Source organism: Myxine glutinosa, chromosome 3, assembly GCF_964187855.1.
Source record: "Myxine glutinosa chromosome 3, kmMyxGlut1.1, whole genome shotgun sequence".
Taxonomy (NCBI): Eukaryota; Metazoa; Chordata; class Myxini; order Myxiniformes; family Myxinidae; genus Myxine; species Myxine glutinosa.
The window spans coordinates 45,602,242-45,624,558 of NC_136263.1; the positions used below are offsets into that span (position 1 = coordinate 45,602,242).

At 43.2% G+C, this 22,317-nt stretch overlaps 1 protein-coding gene across 1 annotated transcript in view; it reads right to left on the reverse strand.

The window, feature by feature from the left end:
* LOC144891299 (uncharacterized) overlaps positions 1 to 22,317 on the reverse strand; it is a 168,314-nt gene that overhangs the window by 136,022 nt on the left and 9,975 nt on the right. Inside the window, exon 2 of the mRNA XM_078773978.1 lies at positions 8,636 to 8,711. Within this exon, the coding sequence (XP_078630104.1) occupies positions 8,636 to 8,691 (56 nt within the window). The 5' untranslated portion in view covers positions 8,692 to 8,711. The remainder of the gene's footprint in view (positions 1 to 8,635; positions 8,712 to 22,317) is intronic.

Consider the following 22,317-nt stretch of genomic DNA (forward strand, 5'->3'; position numbering starts at 1 on the left):
AACTGGCATGGTCTTCAAGCAGCCATCAATCATCTGGACTGGTCTCCCATCTCTACCACCTCTGACATCAACTCATCCTGGGAATTCTTCCAAAGTAAATTGCTCTCTCTCATGCACAGATTTATCCCATCTCGTCTTCAGTTGTCATACCCTTCCTCCCATCCATGGTACACGGAATCTTGTGGTGAGGCTATTGCCCAGAAACAACTTGCTTTCGTCTCCTGGAAAGCAAATCCAACGGAAGGAAATCTCATTTCCTTTCACAAAGCCCGAAACAAGTGTGTGTCCAGTGTCCACCCTCAGGAGAGCCAGGAAACAATATCTCTCCGTTCTCAGGACAGAACTCTCTTATCTGTCTCCCTCTTCCAAATCCTGGTGGCGTCTGGTCAAATCCATTTTTAGTGTTTGTTCCCCCTCCATCCCCTCCCTTGCCTCAAATGGCTACACAGTTGACACCGCACGTGACAAAGCCGAATGCTTCAACTCTGTGTTTGCCTCAAAATCTTCTGTCCCAAACCCATCCCTCTCTGTACCCACTGTACCCAGTCGTACCCAGCTGCTCCTGGACTCTGTCCTTTCCTCCTGACAAGGTGGAAAAGTTTCTGTCAACCCTCGACTCTGATTCTGCAACTGGACCTGACGCCATTAGCCCACGGGTCCTAAAATCCTGTTCTTCCGCTCTTTCACTCCCTCTCTCTGTTCTCTTCACCCTCTCTTTTGCTCAAGGTCATCTGCCATCTGCTTGGAAATCTGCCAACATCACCACTTTGCACAAAAAGGTGCAAAAACAGATCCCAGCAACTACAGACCAATCAGCCTTCTCCCAATTATCAGCAAAGTCATGGAATCTATCATTGCTTCAGATATGAAACCTTTCCTCTTCTCCAATGGCCTGATCTCTGATCATCAATTTGGTTTCAGACCTGGACACTACTCTGGACATGCTGCTGCTGCTTTCTCAACAATGGATGGAGGTCCTCAATGCCAAACAGGAAATTAGAGCTGTCTCCCTTGACATATCACGTGCCTTCGATACAGTCTGGCACCCCGCTCTGCTCACCAAACTCTCCTCTTTTGGTATCCATGGAAATCTCCACGCATGGCTGGCGGACTTCCTCTCTAGTCATAGTCAACGTGTGGCCCTGAATGGGTTTCTCTCATCTCCTCTTCCTGTTCAGGCTGGAGTTCCCCAAAGCAGTGTTCTGGGCCTGTGCTTTTTCTGGTCTTCATCAATGATCTCTCTGACTCTCTTGGAAATCCTCTCTATCTCTTTGCTGATGACTCTACTCTCTGTCGCTCCATTCTTCATCCCTCAGATCGGCTGTCTGCAGCCTCCTCACTCTCTGCAGACCTGGACAAAATCACAGACTGGGCAAACAAGTGGAACATGTCTTTCAATCCTGACAAATCTCACACTCTTACGATGTCTCTCCGAAAAGACCGACTGGACAACCCTCCCATCCACTTTCTGAATAATCCTCTCCAAGAAGTTCTGTCACTCAAGCTTTTGGGTCTCACTAACTGCCATGATCTTTCCTGGGAAAACCACATTTCAAATCTGGCCTCCAAAGCCAGTCGCCGTGCGAAGTCCTTCCTTGGCACACCCGAGCTCCTCACCACATACAAGGCTTTCATCCGCAGCTCAATGGAATACTGCTCTCCCCTCTGGGCTGGTGCTCCTGCCTCACACCTAGCTCGTCTTCACGCTGTTGAAACCAAAGCATTCAGAATCAATGGAATCTCCCGCGATGAACTAACTCCAAGGGCCTCTCACTCACTCACTGCAGGCAGGTTGGTGGTCTTTCCGTCTTCTACCGACTCCTCGTTGGCCTTGCCCCCCCCCCCCCAGCTCTCTCTGGGCTCTGTCCCGCAAATATTCCTACAGGTCGCATAAGATCTGCCTGCAACCCTCTTATGGTTAAACTGCCAAAATCAAGACTCTCTGCTCACCTTCACTCCTTCAATCCTCTTTTCTCCGGCCTCTGGAACAAACTCCCTCACTCTCTTCAATCCCACTCCACCCTCCAGGTCTTTAAAACAGCTGTTCACCACCATCTCTTATCTTCCCCCATCCAAAACCTTTATCTTTTCTATCCCCACTAATTTCACCCCAATTCCACTTTTTGGAAATACCAACTTCTGTCCTGGAAGTCCTTGGTGTCCTTGTGTTTTATACTTCTCCCACCCCCCCCCCTTCCCACGCCTCCTCCCCCCAAGCCTTCTCTCTCCCACACATCTCCCTGCTCTTAAATGTTGTGTGCTCTCAAGTGTTTGTGTGCTTCCCCTTCTCTTGTCTTCCGCTCCCTCTTTTTATATATTTTGTTTGTCTGGTTGATTTGTTTGTGAAGTAAATGTCAGCTCTTTCACGAGCCTCAATTCAGTATACAAAAAATAATAATAATAATAATAATCTGGGTCTTTTTTTATGTTGAAGGCTCCAGTCATGGACTGTATCGTCCTCATCGAGGCCAGGCCTTAAATAAAAGAACTGCATGAAGAGAAACAAGTGAATCCACTTGGATTCCGCCCAGGTTGGCACATGGAAATTATGATGTAGCATAATTATCATCTCTGGTCAAGATTTGAAATTATGCCATGGTTTTTGTAAAATTGCTACTAGTATTCACATTATGTTCACATTCATTCACATTCACAGGGTCCTCTGGGTCCTCTGGGCATTTGGGTCCTCTGGGTCATTTTCTGGTCTGGGTCTGGCAAATTTTCATTGACATTTGCCCAGTTTCAACTTTTATTGACCCAGAGGGTCATTTGGGTCCTCTGGGTCATTTGGGTCCTCTGGGTCATTTGGGTCCTCTGGGTCATTTGGGTCCTCTGGGTCATTTGGGTCCTCTGGGTCATTTGGGTCCTCTGGGTCATTTGGGTCCTCTGGGTCATTTGGGTCCTCTGGGTCATTTGGGTCCTCTGGGTCATTTGGGTCCTCTGGGTCATTTGGGTCCTCTGGGTCATTTGGGTCATTTGGGTCATTTGGGTCCTCTGGGTCATTTGGGTCCTCTGGGTCATTTGGGTCCTCTGGGTCATTTGGGTCCTCTGGGTCATTTGGGTCCTCTGGGTCATTTGGGTCCTCTGGGTCATTTGGGTCCTATATTCCTATCCTATAACATATATATCCTATAACCTATCCTATATATATCCTATATCATATAACATATATCCTATATATCCTATAACATAACATATAACAAATATATCCTATATTATGTACTAGCGAGCGGCCGCGTACCAGCCAAAGGGGTAGCCCATGGTTAGCCTAAATATAGATTTGATGACGTCATGTTTACACATCTGAGCGACAGAAACTGTCTACACATCTGAGCGACAGAAACGTCTACACTGTTGGAGCTTCACTTTTGGAGAGACAGAAATTCTGGGTCATTTGGGTCCTCTGGGTCCTCTGGGTCATTTGGGTCCTCTGGGTCATTTGGGTCCTCTGGGTCATTTGGGTCCTCTGGGTCATTTGGGTCCTCTGGGTCATTTGGGTCCTCTGGGTCATTTGGGTCCTCTGGGTCATTTGAGTCCTCTGGGTCATTTGGGTCCTCTGGGTCATTTGGGTCATTTGGGTCATTTGGGTCCTCTGGGTCATTTGGGTCCTCTGGGTCATTTGGGTCCTCTGGGTCATTTGGGTCATTTGGGTCCTCTGGGTCATTTGGGTCCTCTGGGTCATTTGGGTCCTCTGGGTCATTTGGGTCCTCTGGGTCATTTGGGTCCTCTGGGTCATTTGGGTCATTTGGGTCCTCTGGGTCATTTGGGTCATTTGGGTCCTCTGGGTCATTTGGGTCATTTGGGTCCTCTGGGTCCTCTGGGTCATTTGGGTCCTCTGGGTCATTTGGGTCCTCTGGGTCATTTGGGTCCTCTGGGTCATTTGGGTCCTCTGGGTCATTTGGGTCCTCTGGGTCATTTGGGTCCTCTGGGTCATTTGGGTCCTCTGGGTCATTTGGGTCCTATATTCCTATCCTATAACATATATATCCTATAACCTATCCTATATATATCCTATATCATATAACATATATCCTATATATCCTATAACATAACATATAACAAATATATCCTATATTATGTACTAGCGAGCGGCCGCGTACCAGCCAAAGGGGTAGCCCATGGTTAGCCTAAATATAGATTTGATGACGTCATGTTTACACATCTGAGCGACAGAAACTGTCTACACATCTGAGCGACAGAAACGTCTACACTGTTGGAGCTTCACTTTTGGAGAGACAGAAATTCTGGGTCATTTGGGTCCTCTGGGTCATTTGGGTCATTTGGGTCCTCTGGGTCATTTGGGTCCTCTGGGTCATTTGGGTCCTCTGGGTCATCTGGGTCATTTGGGTCCTCTGGGTCATTTGGGTCCTCTGGGTCATTTGGGTCCTCTGGGTCATTTGGGTCCTCTGGGTCATTTGGGTCCTCTGGGTCATTTGGGTCCTTTGGGTCCTCTGGGTCATTTGGGTCCTCTGGGTCATTTGGGTCCTCTGGGTCATTTGGGTCCTCTGGGTCATTTGGGTCCTCTGGGTCATTTGGGTCATTTGGGTCCTCTGGGTCCTCTGGGTCATTTGGGTCCTCTGGGTCATTTGGGTCCTCTGGGTCATTTGGGTCCTCTGGGTCATTTGGGTCCTCTGGGTCATTTGGGTCCTCTGGGTCATTTGGGTCCTCTGGGTCATTTGGGTCCTCTGGGTCATTTGGGTCCTCTGGGTCATTTGGGTCCTCTGGGTCATTTGGGTCCTCTGGGTCCTCTGGGTCATTTGGGTCCTCTGGGTCATTTGGGTCCTCTGGGTCATTTGGGTCCTCTGGGTCATTTGGGTCCTATATTCCTATCCTATAACATATATATCCTATAACCTATCCTATATATATCCTATATCATATAACATATATCCTATATATCCTATAACATAACATATAACAAATATATCCTATATTATGTACTAGCGAGCGGCCGCGTACCAGCCAAAGGGGTAGCCCATGGTTAGCCTAAATATAGATTTGATGACGTCATGTTTACACATCTGAGCGACAGAAACTGTCTACACATCTGAGCGACAGAAACGTCTACACTGTTGGAGCTTCACTTTTGGAGCGACAGAAATTCCCAGGCAAACGCTATAACGCACCAGGTTTACAACCTGTGCGTTAATAAAAGAGAGAATGTAAAGGTGAGGAGTGAAAATGAATAAGACAAGTACACATACATTCAAAGTACACCGCCCCATGCCAAATAATTAAATATGCTGCAGCGCGGCATTGCCGGGGCGCCTCTGGCGCCCGGCAATACCGCAGTGCAGCTCATTAAGGCTGCATTGGGAGGGAGAGGTGTACACTAATTGATTGATTAATTGTATAATTAAAATCAATAAAAGATTATCACAAAATATTTTCATAATCAATTGGCTAATCGCATAACTAAACCACTAGTGCTTCATCCGAAGATGTATCTTTTAGAAATTTAATTAAATAAGTCATTTATAAAAAATTAAATAATTAATTGATTACTCAATAAATAATTAATCGATTAATCAATAAATAATTAATAGATGAAATGATTAATCAATAAATCAAAAATATCCTTGATAGCCACATCACTTGGTCACTTATGTCCAAATATTAGCTTCCCAGCTCAAAAGGTGCCTGAGATATTGGCCAAATGAGAAAGAAAATAAATAAATGATTAATAATGAAAATAAATAAATAATAATCATAAAAAAATTAAATTGGTAATCAATTTGGTCAGAGAACACATAAACTACCACTATTTCATCAGAATCTGTAACTTAAAAAAAAATTTTTTTTGGGTCATTAATCGAATAATTAAATAATTAATCGATTAATTGATTAATTAATAAATCAAAAATATCCTTTGCAGCCAAATCACCTGGTCATTGGCATGTCCAAATATCAGCTTCCTAACTCAAAAGGTGCCTGAGTTAATAATGGTCAGAAGAGAAATGAAATTTAATTAATTAAATAAGTACTTAATTAAACGCTAATAATTAAATAACTCCTCAATTAATTGATTATTCAAAAAACAAAAAATACCGTATTTGACAAAGGACTTGCTCACGACTGTGCCGAAATTTCAGCTTCCTAGCTCAAAGGATGGCTGAGATATCGTCCGGACAACCAAGAAAGCAAGAAAACAAACAAACAAGAAACCAGAGTGAAAACTGAGTACTCTCTTTCAGCGTGCGTCACTGCCGAGCCCCCTTTGGTGCCCGGCAATGACGATTTGCAATGCCTGGAGACGGCACAGGAAAGGAGCGGTGTACAAAAAGTGTATGATGAGAAGTGTATGAGGTTTGTTTGGAAGAAAGAGAGATTGAAGGTGTGGTAGCTATGGTTTGAGTGAGACAGAAAGTAAGACCAGCAATCCTGACACGGAGAGTGTAAGATGGTTCCGGGCACCACTTTAACGCTCCTAAGTCTGAACAGTAGTACTACCCTGAGTGGTTGCCGTCTCCATCCAACTACCTAAAAAAACGGTCCAGTCAGATGAGTGTTTTTTAGGAGACACCATCTCCTTACTGGATGGCTGTTGGCTCCCAAAGTGAGCTCATCCACCCTTTATCAGGTATTGTTTTTAGTCTCACAAGGTGTCACAGCCACCCTCCCCACTGGCGAGCCAGTGTAGGTAGTCAGTTTAGTCGCCGACTACCCGAACATGTGGCAGGTAGCACTGAGTTACATGTTACCAGTGGCAGTCAAGAGACTGACCTGACCTGAACCTGACCTGACCACACTGCTTCATTGCATCACCTTCATTGGATACGCATCCTGCTCTCATAATCTGCGCTCTGAAATCCCTTCCTTTGGTGACAGGTCCTTTTCTCATGCTGCATACCGCATACCACATCACGACTGCACAGTTCCTTGAACGGTGTTTTCCCACTGGATTTGAGGCTACATCTGCATCATGATAAATACCAATAAATTGTGTGTTGTACATGTCTAAATCAAGTCTCCTTCGCTTTGGCCTTGGTCCGAGTATTGTCTCAGAATTTCCCAATCGGACTATGACCCTTTGACCCTCCCACAAGCAGCAATGGTCCCTCCATTGGTCCCAATGAACAGGAAATCGTTTCCACTTTCCAACGACACCACACGTGTAGCTTACGGATGTGCGACTCACAAGTTAGCCGACTGACTGGTAGTCAGGTTCACTATGTTTTTTCTTTCAAAATTTTGGTAGATTAGCAAAACTATACATTTTTGGAATATTCAGAGCATGAGGAATCCAAAAATTAATGTTTACATTTGCGTAGACACCTTTACGAAAATGACACTCAGGACAGTGATGAAGATCTGTAAAAGCATATTCCTGAACGGTATAGACCTCGTAGATCCTGTGTATAGGACTTTGTAGTTCAATCTGATACTACCTATAACTTCCTATAACAACCTATAACTTCAAAGGACTTGCAATATCATGTATTATGTAATACAGTTATATCACAAATATAAAGACAATGGTTTTCAATTACCTTAGTTTGTTGCTTTTCTATAATCCTGAGCACTATTTTGAGGCCTTTATTGGATTCCTTGACCCAGAAAACATAGGATTAGCATATTTAATGAAGTTTCTAGGTTGACGAGAAGCCGAGATAGCGCAAAATATGTATTTTATGGCGGCCATTTTCAAAATCCAAAATGGCGGCCATGCAGGTGTCTGTGCAAATGCCAACATTGATTTTCGGATTCTCCATGCTCTGAATATTCTAAAAATGTACAGGTTTGCTAATCCCAAAATTGTGAACGAAATTATATTTGTTAACATAGTGAACCCGACTATGGTGTGACCCTGGAGACCTGTCCCTCCTCGAGTCCGCTTAGACCCCCCACTGGTGAACAGGAAGCTGCCCACCTCACCCAATGATACCATGTGTACATTTCGGGTCGATGGCGAGTAAAACGTCTCCGACTGCTGTGAACCCTCAGAGCCTCGTCAGAAGTTCAAGGCCATGTTTGACTCCCTTTGAAATATCGTGTGAAACTGCAGATTCGTTATCAGCATATCGTAAACCCCCGGAAATGTTTACCTTCACTTGGAGACCAGGTGGTGCAACGAGTCATTTTCTAGCCTTCTGTCAGATTCTGGTTTATGGTCTAAACAGGAAAGAAACTCAAACCTGGGTTTTTGTGGAAATCTTGGTGGAACCTCGAGATTAAAAAAATACATTAAAAGGTAAAACAAGGTTCGAGATTAAGGAGGTTTTGTGATAAAGCAAGCCCACAGCTGGGGATAGTGAGGGAGGGGTTTATGGTTCATGGGGGTAGATTACCCCCCCTCCACCCCCAATCACTTCCTGCCATAAGTATATCCATGTTTGTTTTGTTATAATTCTCACATTGTTCCTTTATGTAGCATTAACAGCCCCTTGGTGAGATAAGGCCAAATAATATCAAAGTTCCTTTTTTTGGGGGAAATGACCCAGTCTCCCACTTCGAAGGGGACAACCCCTCCCTGACCATATCTGGTGACAAGACCCCCCCCCCCCCACCCCCTCCCCATTAAAATTCTAGTGAGAGACTTGTACAATGGTGATTATTGATTCATTGCCATGGTGATTACAAGATGTACAGGATGCTTTATCAGCACCTTGTGTACCACAGAACCAGCAGAACTCACTCTTTTAGAGTCTTCAACTCTTGGGCCGCAGCTCGAACTTGATCAACATATTCCATTATGTCTGCAGATGGAGATTCTGTTCAGAGGGTGAGGAGCTGAGTTAGGAGATGATCACCAAGTACAATATAAACTCACCACTCGGTGTTACAAACACAGTAATGAAAGTTCAGATCTCCCTCCTCTCCACTTCAAACAACTTCATCTCACAAACTCATTCCTTGGGTGTTTGTGCAAAATGAGTTCATTTTTAACTTTTCAAATAAACATTCGATGTTCAAAATAAAAATAAATATTTAAACCTTGCAGAAGAAATGCGTTCGTCGTTATGAACCTGAAACATAATCTCACAACAACCAGGTAATTATTCCGTCCATGTGTCCCACACCCCTCATAGGACATCAGAGACCCCATGAGAGGTTGTGGGTATTTCAATGATTGATAAATTAACCAATGACAGGACTCTGTCAAAGAGATCTATTGTAATTGTAATTACTAGGGCATGCCCGTACTATATATATATCTAAAATTATATCCCCCCCCCTATTTACATGAAATGGTTTGGTCCAAAGCGAACGGCTTGCGAGTGGTGACAATCCCCCCCCTCTATTTACATGCAATGGTTCGGTCCAAAGCGAACGGCTTCCGGAGTTTGGTAAAGAAATCGCCATCGCGTACACAAACGCGCAGGAAAGCGAATGAATCGCAAATTCGTTTTTATTAGTTGTAAAACATAATGCCCAATTATTCAATTATCGCCAACGTATTTTGGCTGTTTGCAATTTAATCGCAAGGCAAAGTAGAAAGAGAAGAGGGGAAAAAAGAAAAGCCTTGCCTTGCTGCAAACAGCTGCTGCAAACAACAACAGCATGGAAGGCTGCACTGTCCGGAAGTTGGCATATCGCAGTTACGATTATTTTAGTGTTAATGGCCAATTATTCAATTAGCGCCAACGTATTTTGGCTGTTTGCAATTTAATCGCAAGGAAAAGTAGAAAGAGAAGAGGGAAAAAAAGAAAAGCCTTGCATTAACGCATTAACGCTTGCATTGCATTAACGGTTCGGCACACGTGATAGCTCGCTGCTCTCTGATTGGTTGAAGCGTTTTTTGGACATAGCTCGGTAGGTACTTGTCCGATTAATTACAAACCTTGAAAAGGCACATCCTCGGGTCCCCAGCAATATACCTGGCAAGTTTCAAGTATATCGGACCCGTGGTTGTCGAGAAACAGCGGTCACAGACAAACACACAGACACACAGACACACAGACACACAGACACACAGACAGACACACAGAGATTGCTGGAATTATAGATAGATAATCAGACTAAACTACACAATTTGGTGTCTGTCGCGATACATTTGGTCGTCATTACTTTTCCAATCTCAACCAAACTTCGCAGGAGGACTAAGGGTCACACAATGAAGGTTGTAGCAAAGGGTTTTCCTTTTTGAGGGGGTTTTCCCCACCACTGGGATTGCGTGTTGAGGTGAAAATCAATGTTAAGAGAGCTTTATCATGAGGGTTTTCCAAGGACGCTTCAAACAACAAAAGCATAATATTAATGTTGTTGCAAAACCTATGGAGAGTTCTTTACAATGAGCCAAGTCTCAATTTTTTCTATTCAGCGCTTTCGGAGATATAGAGGTGCAAAGTTTTTAAGTTTTCGAAGATGGTAGCCGAACCACGTGACCTATGACGTCATAATTATCATTAAAAAAATTATACAGGTGGAGTTGCACCTATGGTGAAAATTTCCTGTCAATCGGACCAATGTTTGCTGAGAAAATCATATTTATTCTGTGCGGACAAACAGACAGGCAAACAGACAAACAGACAGACAAACAAACGCACTCAAATGTAATACCCGCTCCTCAGGCGAGGGTAATGACAGCGCCACACCCCATGATCCAGTGAATCCATGGCTCCCCAGGCCCGACCCAGAAGTCGAGATGCGGAGACATGAATATCACTGCCAAGGTAAGTGAATCTCTCTGTGACCTCAACATCCTCACCACAGACAGGAATAGCAGCATCCAAGATAAAGGTCTTTGAAAGCCTGGATTCTACTATCTTATTCTTGACCATCAATTTATATGACTAGCAACGGTACCCGCCCTGCGGGCGGGGCTTCGATTGGGAGGCCCAAATGAAAAGGTAAAATATCAGAAATTGAAGGCTTTTTTAAATTTTTAACGATTCATATAAACATCCGTTAAATCATATCACACGCAAATCAAAATCTAAACAGTATCTTACTATAATTCACCAAATGTCCCACAGTGATCGATACACTCTGATCGTGGTGATTGTGATCGATAATCGTGTTCACAATCGCGATGTCGTATGTCCTCCTGATACGTGTTTCCTTCAGTTGAAATGGGTTGGAATTCTCTCAAGCAGGGATTCAACCCGTGTCCTTATAAAAGGTCTTTGTCCGACGTCACGGAGTCCGATCGAGTCCGTGCAGCGATCGGTGCAGCCGTTTGTGCGGCACCCGGGAAAGCAACATCGTCACAATCTTACTATAATTCACCAAATGTCCGTCCGTCTGTCTGTCTGTTCGAAGGTACCGTAAAAACTGCTCAACCGATCGCAAAGATATTTTAGGTGGATAATCCTGGGTACTCCAGGAGTAAAATACGCTATTTAGTTTTCCCAATTTCAGCTTTAGTCTCCAGATTGTCAGGTTTGGACTCCCGCATAACATTCGAGTTTGCATAACGTTCATTGTTCTCACTAGCAACGGTACCCACCCTATGGGCAGGGCTTCAATTGGGAGGCCCAAATGAAAAGGCTAAATATCAGAAATTGAATGCTATTTTTCTTTTAAACGATTTATATAAACATCCGTTAAATCTCGATCGGTGCGGCCATTTGTGCGGCACCCGGGAAAATAACGTCATGCGGGAGCAAGTATCAGCAGGATGTGGCAGTGTGGGAGTCCACGTTTCTGATCCTCCTTCATGCCGAAGTAGCGCACCACTTCTCCAAGCATTCCGCTCTTCAGATCCACCATGACATATTTAAGCTTGATACTGAAGACGCGTGCAGTTAGTACTCCCGATGTTGTATGTACTCCCGTGTCCTCTAACAAACCCGTGTCCTTATAAAAGGTCTTTGTCCGAGGTCACCGAGTTCGATCGGTGCAGCTGTGCAGTGATCGGTGCAGCTGTGCAGCGATCGGTGCAGCCGTTTGTGCGGCACCCAGGAAAACAACATCGTCACAATGAGAACAATTAACGTTATACGAACGCAAATGTTATGCGGGAGTCCAAACCTGAGAATGCTGGAGACCAAAGCTGAAATTGGGAAAACTAAATAGCCTATTTTACTCCTGGAGATCCCAGGATTATCCACCCAAAATATCTTTGCAATCGGTTCAGCAGTTTTTACGGTACCTTCGAACAGACAGACAGACAGACAGACGGACAGACGGACAGACATTTGGTGAATTATAGTAAGATACCACAAGATGGTGGAGGGTCACGCAAGACCGACGCCGGCTTCGAGCAAGACCTGGCAGCCATGTTTAGTCAATCCCTGATGTGAATAAATAACTGTGTGACGATTTTTAGTCGATTTCACGAAACTGCCACAAAATGGTTTACGGCCCCACACCTATCTGTACGAACAAGCTGAAAAGGGTCCAGGGATCAGTTTTCACAATATTTATTCCACTAATTGACTTCAACTGCCACAAATGGAATGGAAATTATCTGTTCGGGAGTGGTTTCTGCAACCTGGAAGTGATTTTACCACTTCGGTCGTTGATTTCATGAGATTACATAAGTAAACAAGCAGAATGTGTGTTTTTCCTTTAATACCGTTATTGGTAATGGCCAACTCGGACATCAGGTGAAAACGCCCCCCACGTCCCTCCGCGGGGATGCCAGAAGTATGTACACCTGGTGATCGTGCATTGAAGTAGGAACCATCATCGTGCATTGAAGTAGGAACCATCATCGTGCATTGAAGTAGGAACCATCATCGTGCATTGAAGTAGGAACCATCATCGTGCATTGAAGTAGGAACCATCATCGTGCATTGAAGTAGGAACCATCATCGTGCATTGAAGTCGGAACCATCATCGTGCATTGAAGTCGGAACCATGATCGTGCATTGAAGTAAGAACCATGATCGTGCATTGAAGCAAGAACCATGATCGTGCATTGAAGCAAGAACCATGATCGTGCATTGAAGTAGGAACCATGATCGTGCATTGAAGTAGGAACCATGATCGTGCATTGAAGTAGGAACCATAATCGTGCATTGAAGTCGGAACCATCATCGTGCATTGAAGTAGGAACCATCATCGTGCATTGAAGTAAGAACCATGATCGTGCATTGAATCAAGAACCATGATCGTGCATTGAAGTGAGAACCATGATCGTGCATTGAAGTGAGAACCATGATCGTGCATTGAAGTAGGAACCATGATCGTGCATTCAAGTGAGAACCATGATCGTGCATTGAAGCAAGAACCATGATCGTGCATTGAAGCAAGAACCATGATCGTGCATTGAAGTAGGAACCATGATCGTGCATTGAAGCAAGAACCATGATCGTGCATTGAAATAGGAACCATGATCGTGCATTGAAGTGAGAACCATGATCGTGCATTGAAGTAGGAACCATGATCGTGCATTGAAGCAAGAACCATGATCGTGCATTGAAGTAGGAACCATGATCGTGCATTGAAGTAGGAACCATGATCGTGCATTGAAGTAGGAACCATGATCGTGCATTGAAGTGAGAACCATCATCGTGCATTGAAGTAAGAACCATGATCGTGCATTGAAGCAAGAACCATGATCGTGCATTGAAGCGAGAACCATGATCGTGCATTTTTTTTTTTTTTTTTTTTTTTTTTTTTGTATACAATATCGAGGCTCGTGAAAGAGCGAACATTAATCACACAGAAAGACAAACCGACACATAAAACATATAACATAGGGAGCGGTAGACAAGATGGGGAGAGAGGGGGAAGGACACAAACACAACATTTGAGAGCAGGGACCGAGAGACATGGTGACATCGAGAGATCTGAGAGAGGGCGAGGGCTTTGGGGGGGGGGGGGGCGTGGGAAGGGGGGCAGTGGGAGAGGTATAAAACATATGGACACTGCCAGGACTTCCAGGAAAGAAGTTGGAATTTCAAACAAGGTGGATCTGGGGTGAATTAGCGGGGGTAGAAAAGATCAAGGTTTTGGATGGGGGAAGATAAGAGATGGTGGTGAACAGCTGTTTTAAAGACCTGGAGGGAGGAGTGGGATTGAAGGGAGTGAGGGAGTTTGTTCCAGAGGCGGGAGAAAAGAGGAATGAAAGAGTGAAGGTGAGCGGAGAGCCGAGATTTCGGCAGTTTAACCATCAGAGGGTTGCTGGCAGATCTTGTGCGACCTGTAGGAATATTTGGGGGACAGAGCACAGAGAGAGCTGGGGGTGCAAGGCCGGAGAGGAGTCGGTAGAAGACAGAAAGACCACCTACCTGCCTGCGGTGAGTGAGTGAAAGGCCCTCAGAGATAGCTTCATCGCGGGAGATTCCAATAATTCTGAAAGCTTTGGTTTCAACAGCGTGAAGCCGAGCTAGGTGTGAGGCAGGAGCACCGGCCCATAGGGGAGAACAGTATTCCATTGAGCTGCGGATGAAAGCCTTGTATGTGGTGAGGAGCTCAGGTGTGCCGAGGAAGGACTTCGCACGACGGAGGATGCCCAGTCGGCGACTGGCTTTGGAGGCCAGCTTGGAAATGTGGTTTTCCCAAGAAAGATCATGGCAGATAGTGAGACCCAAAATCTTGAGCGACAGAACTTCTTGGAGAGGATTGTTGAGAAAGTAGATGGGAGGGTTGTCCAGTCGATCTTTTCGGAGAGACATAGTAAGAGTGTGAGATTTGTCAGGATTGAAAGACATGTTCCACTTGTTTGACCAGTCTGTGATTTTGTCCAGGTCTTCAGAGAGTGAGGAGGCAGCAGACTGCCGATCTGAGGGAAGAGGAATGGAGCGGCAGAGAGTGGAGTCATCAGCAAAGAGATAGAGAGGATTTTCGAGAGAGTCAGAGAGATCATTGATGAAGACCAGAAAAAGCACGGGGCCCAGAACACTGCCTTGGGGAACTCCAGCCTGAACAGGAAGAGGAGATGAGAGAAACCCATTCAGGGCCACACGTTGACGACGACTAGAGAGGAAGTCCGCCAGCCATGCGTGGAGATTTCCATGGATACCAAAGGAGGAGAGTTTGGTGAGCAGAGCGGGGTGCCAGACCGTGTCGAAGGCACGTGATATGTCGAGGGAGACAGCTCTAATTTCCTGTTTGGCATTGAGGACCTCCATCCATTGTTGAGACAGCAGAAGCAGCATGTCCAGAGTAGAGTGACCTGGTCTGAAACCAAATTGATGATCAGAGATCAAGCCATTGGAGAAGAGGAAAGATTTCATATCAGAAGCAATGATGGATTCCATGACTTTGCTGATAATTGGGAGAAGGCTGATTGGTCTGTAGTTGCTAGGATCTGTTTTTGCACCTTTTTTGTGCAAAGCGGTGATGTTGGCTGATTTCCAAGCAGATGGCAGTTGACCTTGAGCAAAAGAGAGGGTGAAGAGAACAGAGAGAGGGTGAGATAGAGCAGCAGAGCAGGATTTTAGGACCCGTGGGCTGATGCCGTCGGGTCCAGTTGCAGAATCAGAGTCGAGGGTTGACAGAAACTTTTCCACCTTGTCAGGGGGAAAGGACACGGAGTCCAGGAGCAGCAGGGGTGCATTGAAGCAAGAACCATGATCGTGCATTGAAGCGAGAACCATGATCGTGCATTGAAGTGAGAACCAAGATCGTGCATTGAAGTGAGAACCATGATCGTGCATTGAAGTAGGAACCATGATCGTGCATTGAAGTGAGAACCATGATCGTGCATTGAAGCAAGAACCATGATCGTGCATTGAAGTAGGAACCATCATCGTGCATTGAAGTAGGAACCATCATCGTGCATTGAAGTGAGAACCATCATCGTACATTGAAGTAGGAACCATCATCGTGCATTGAAGCAAGAACCATGATCGTGCATTGAAGTAGGAACCATCATCGTGCATTGAAGTAGGAACCATCATCGTGCATTGAAGTGAGAACCATCATCGTGCATTGAAGTAGGAACCATGATCGTGCATTGAAGTGAGAACCATGATCGTGCATTGAAGCAAGAACCATGATCGTGCATTGAAGTGAGAACCATGATCGTGCATTGAAGTGACAACCATGATCGTGCATTGAAGCAAGAACCATGATCGTGCATTGAAGTAGGAACCATCATCGTGCATTGAAGTAGGAACCATGATCGTGCATTGAAGTAGGAACCATCATCGTGCATTGAAGTGAGAACCATCATCGTGCATTGAAGTAGGAACCATGATCGTGCATTGAAGTAGGAACCATCATCGTGCATTGAAGTGAGAACCATCATCGTGCATTGAAGTAGGAACCATGATCGTGCATTGAAGTAGGAACCATGATCGTGCATTGAAGTAGGAACCATGATCGTGCATTGAAGTGAGAACCATCATCGTGCATTGAAGTAGGAACCATGATCGTGCATTGAAGTAGGAACCATCATCGTGCATTGAAGTAGAAACCATGACCGTGCATTGAAGTAGGAACCATCATCGTGCATTGAAGTGAGAACCATCATCGTGCATTGAAGTAGGAACCATGATCGTGCATTGAAGTAGGAACCATGATCGTGCATTGAAGTAGGAACCATCATCGTGCATTGAAGTGAGAACCATCATCGTGCATTGAAGTGAGAACCATGATCGTGCATTGAAGCAAGAACCATGATCGTGCATTGAAGTAGGAACCATCATCGTGCATTGAAGTGAGAACCATCATCGTGCATTGAAGTAGGAACCATCATCGTGCATTGAAGTGAGAACCATCATCGTGCATTGAAGTGAGAACCATCATCGTGCATTGAAGTAGGAACCATCATCGTGCATTGAAGTAGGAACCATCATCGTGCATTGAAGCAAGAAACATGATCGTGCATTGAAGTAGGAACCAAGATCGTGCATTGAAGTAGGAACCAAGATCGTGCATTGAAGTAGGAACCATGATCGTGCATTGAAGTGAGAACCATGATCGTGCATTGAAAGTGTTTTACATGATTGAATGTTGGATATAACAAATTTGGTTGAAACATTTTCTATTTGTGGCCTAATAGGAGTTTTACATGTTTTGGATGGCCTCGACCTTGACTAATTTTGACCAGATTGTATTCACATAAACTACACACATAAAAATAAGCTGTGTAAGTGTCAGTCTGATATATTGAAAAATCCCCGAGGTTTAGCAATAATAAAATCACAAAAAGGCCCGTTTGATTATAATTGGGTGAAATTGTTGTCATGGAAACTGTTGACATGTCAAAAAGGCTAAATTGATCGTTCTGATTTTTGGTGAACCAGGTAACCTTTAACCCCCAAGTATTTTAATCACAATGTGGATAAACTTTAACCCCCAAGTATTCTAATCATAATGTGGGTAAACTTTGACCCCCAAGTATTTTAATTACAATGTGGATAAACTTTAACCCCCAAGTATTTTAATCAAAACGTGGGAAAGCTTTAACCCCCAAGTATTTTAATCACAATGTGGGTAAACTTTAACCCCCAAGTATTCTAATCACAATGTGGGAAAACTTTAACCCCCAAGTATTTTAATCACAATGTGGGTAAACTTTAACCCCCAATTATTTTAATCACAATGTGGGAAAACTTTAACCCCCAAGTATTTTAATCACAATGTCATTAAACTTTAACCGCCAAGTATTCCAATCATAATGTGGGTAAACTTTAACCCCCAAGTATTTTAATCACAATGTGGATAAACTTTAACCCCCAAGTATTTTAATCACAATGTGGATAAACTTTAACCCCCAAGTATTCTAATCATAATGTGGGTAAACTTTGACCGCCAAGTATTTTAATTACAATGTGGGAAAACGTTGAACCCCAAGTATTTTAATCACAACGGTGGAAAACTTAAACCCCCCAGTATTTTAATCACAATGTGGGTAAACTTTAACCCCCAAGTATTTTAATCACAATGTGGGTAAACTTTAACAGCCAAGTATTTTAATCATAATGTGGGTACAATTTAACCCCCAAGTATTTTAATCAAAATGTGGGTAAACTTTAACCCCCAAGTATTTTAATCATAATGTGGGTACAATTTAACCCCCAAGTATTTTAATCACAATGTGGGAAAACTTTAACCCCCAAGTATTTTAATCACAACGTGGGAAAGCTTTAACCCCCAAGTATTTTAATCACAATGTGGGTAAACTTTAACCCCCAAGTATTCTAATCACAATGTGGGTAAACTTTAACCCCCAAGTATTTTAATCACAATGTGGGTAAACTTTAACCCCCAAGTATTGTAATCACAATGTGGGTAAACTTTAACCCCCAAGTATTTTAATCACAATGTGGGAAAACTTTAACCCCCAAGTATTTTAATCACAATGTGGGAAAACTTTAACCCCCAAGTATTTTAATCATAATGTGGGTAAACTTTAACCCCCGAGTATTTTAATCACAATGTGGGTAAACTTTAACCCCCAAGTATTTTAATCACAATGTGGGAAAACTTTAACCCCCAAGTATTTTAATCACAATGTGGGTAAACTTTAACCCCCAATTATTTTAATCACAATGTGGGAAAACTTTAACCCCCAAGTATTTTAATCACAATGTGGGTAAACTTTAACCGCCAAGTATTCCAATCATAATGTGGGTAAACTTTAACCCCCAAGTATTTTAATCACAATGTGGATAAACTTTAACCCCCAAGTATTCTAATCATAATGTGGGTAAACTTTAACCCCCAAGTATTTTAATCACAATGTGGATAAACTTTAACCCCCAAGTATTCTAATCATAATGTGGGTAAACTTTCACCCCCAAGTATTTTAATCACAACGTGGGAAAACTTAAACCCCCAAGTATTTTAATCATAATGTGGGTAAACTTTAACCCCCAAGTATTTTAATCACAATGTGGATAAACTTTAACCCCCAAGTATTTTAATCAAAACGTGGGAAAGCTTTAACCCCCAAGTATTTTAATCACAATGTGGGTAAACTTTAACCCCCAAGTATTCTAATCACAATGTGGGAAAACTTTAACCCCCAAGTATTCTAATCACAATGTGGGTAAACTTTAACCCCCAAGTATTTTAATCACAATGTGGGTAAACTTTAACCCCCAAGTATTCTAATCACAATGTGGGAAAACTTTAACCCCCAAATGTTTTAATCACAATGTGGGAAAACTTTAATCCCAAGTATTTTAATCACAATGTGGGAAAACCTTAACCCCCAAGTATTTTAATCACAATGTGGGTAAACTTTAACCCTCAAGTATTTTAATCACAATGTGGGTAAACTTTAACCCCCAAGTATTTTAATCACAATGTGGGTAAACTTTAACCCCCAAGTATTTTAATCACAATGTGGGTAAACTTTAACCCCCAAGTATTCTAATCACAATGTGGGTAAACTTTAACCCCCAAGTATTTTAATCACAATGTGGGTAAACTTTAACCCCCAAGTATTCTAATCACAATGTGGGAAAATTTTAACCCCCAAGTATTTTAATCACAATGTGGGAAAACTTTAACCCCCAAGTATTCTAATCACAATGTGGGTAAACTTTAACCCCAAAGTATTTTAATCACAATGTGGGAAAACTTTAACCCCCAAGTATTTTAATCACAATGTGGGAAAACTTTAACCCCCAAATGTTTGAATCACAATGTGGGAAAACTTTAACCCCCAAGTATTTTAATCACAATGTGGGTAAACTTTAACCCCCAAGTATTTTAATCACAATGTGGGTAAACTTTAACCCCCAAGTATTTTAATCACAATGTGGGAAAACTTTAACCCCCAAGTATTTTAATCATAATGTGGGTAAACTTTAACCCTCAAGTATTTTAATCACAATGTGGGTAAACTTTAACCCCCAAGTATTTTAATCACAATGTGGGAAAACTTTAACCCCCAAGTATTTTAATCATAATGTGGGTAAACTTTAACCCCCAAGTATTTTAATCACAATGTGGGAAAACTTTAACCCCCAAGTATTTTAATCACAATGTGGGAAAACTTTAACCCCCAAATATTTTAATCATAATGTGGGTAAACTTTAACCCCCAAGTATTTTAATCACAATTACTTTAACTTGGGGGTAAACTTTAACCCCCAAGTATTTTAATCACAATGTGGGAAAACTTTAACCCCCAAGTATTTTAATCACAATGTGGGTAAACTTTAACCCCCAATTATTTTAATCACAATGTGGGAAAACTTTAACCCCCAAGTATTTTAATCACAATGTGGGTAAACTTTAACCGCCAAGTATTCCAATCATAATGTGGGTAAACTTTAACCCCCAAGTATTTTAATCACAATGTGGATAAACTTTAACTCCCAAGTATTCTCATCATAATGTGGGTAAACTTTGACCCCCAAGTATTTTAATTACAATGTGGGAAATCGTTGAACCCCAAGTATTTTAATGACAATGTGGGAAAACTTTGACCCCCAAGTATTTTAATCACAACGTGGGAAAACTTAAACCCCCCAAGTATTTTAATCACAATGTGGGTAAACTTTAACCCCCAAGTATTCTAATCACAATGTGGGTAAACTTTAACCCCAAAGTATTTTAATCACAATGTGGGAAAACTTTAACCCCCAAGTATTTTAATCACAATGTGGGAAAACTTTAACCCCCAAATGTTTTAATCACAATGTGGGAAAACTTTAATCCCAAGTATTTTAATCACAATGTGGGAAAACTTTAACCCCCAAGTTTTGTACTTCATTGTCTGTCCATCAATTGTCGATCTGATTTGTTCATGCAACACAGGACGATCCTCAGATTAATTGTCAATTAAAGCAAAAACCGTCAAAACTCCAATTTAATCACAAACTAACACGCGACCTGCAGATCCATCAGGTGAGGTCTGCAAGATCTACACGTTTCTCCACATCAATAACACGTGACCTGCAGATCTATGAGCCAGACCCTCAAATTTTCGACATTATGCTCAATCAGAGGGATGATGGCTAACAGTTATTTTTGGCAAGGCCAGGGACCTTAGTGCTGAAAAAAATGTGATAGCAGTGTGAAACTCTTAGCCGTATCTGTGTTATCATCACATTTGTCAGACCACCCCAATAACGCTTTCGGTAATTTTTCCGCCTAAGATTTAGGGGGTAGGGTTCGTTTAGGGGCTTTCAAATAATATCTCCTATATGTATCAGTTAGTGTTGTATACCAGGTGAAAGGTAATTGAATTATCTTTCACATGATGTATAGAAAGTGCCTGTGTGATATATAGTAACCTCTTTATGATCATTAAAACATAATTATTTCCGCCAACCCTCAAAAATTTATCACAAAATCCCCAATGAAAACAAAATTAGGCAAAAATTCAGTTTGGTGGATATTAAATGAATTTTTGAATTTGAGAAACACACAGTATGATTAAAGTCAAATTTGGGCCTTAAATCTCATACACCTTGATAAAGATGAGAAAATCCAATATACAGTAGTTGCTGTAACCATGACCTAAAATCCATAAATGTATATCTTTCCGCTCTTATGATATTGTTACAGACGCGGTTTAGATGTTATGATGGGCCGAGCGGATGGTCCAACCGCGACCGTTACAGGATCCCCAATTGGCCCGATTCCACCCGACGTTGACCGGATCGCACCACAGATATTCAATCGGGAAACCTCTAAAACGACCGAAAGAGAAGAAGAAGACAGAGTACGGAGGAAGAAGAGATTTATTATACACACACAAGCAATGGATGGAAGAAGCAGTCACACAGTGAATCGTTAACTTACACTATTCAATTTACTTAACCCCAGGACAACATTCAGGACAGACGACGTTCACACTTACACGGGGGAAATTGCAGGCAGGGATGGCGGAGGTGGGTTGCTGGAGAGGGAGGCAGGGTCAGGTCCCTGCAACCGGCAGGGCTGGAGGTAGCAGCTCCCACTTCTTCGTATTTTTGGTGGGAAAACCCTCGGTCGCGTCGACGCTGCTGATACTGTAGACGTCACGCGCTGACTCGGTCACACCTGCTCCTCTCCTTCTGGTGGAGCCGTCTCCCTCCTCTCAGCACGTCTCTCCAAAGCTGGTTTCCTCTCCGAGTACCTCTCCTCTTTGGCTTGGAGCGTCTCGCATCTCACCGCTCACAGCTCAGCTCACAGCTCCTCTCGTATGTCACCTCTTCGCTCATCTCCCATCTGGTCTGGTCAAGCAGTCCCTTCCAGTCGCTTTTATCACTCGGGGCAGAATCAAGCCGCCGGCTGCGAGGGCACGCCTACCGGGTGGCTAACCGCGGTGCTGGTTGGCTGTTAGGGCTGTCCGATTCCTCCTTTGCTCATGACGACGTGCCACGCCTGTGAGTTGGCGGCTCCTACCCCCCTTTTCTCCGAGATGAGCACATGGGCAATGGCGGCTTGCGGGATTGAACACCACTTGCACCCCTTTTGAAAGGAACTTTGGAGAGCGGAGATGTTTGGGGAAATTGAAAGGGCCTACGCTTATTTTGTTTGATACAATGCAAAGTCAATCTAGTGGGAAACACATATTTAGCCTACATGGAATAAG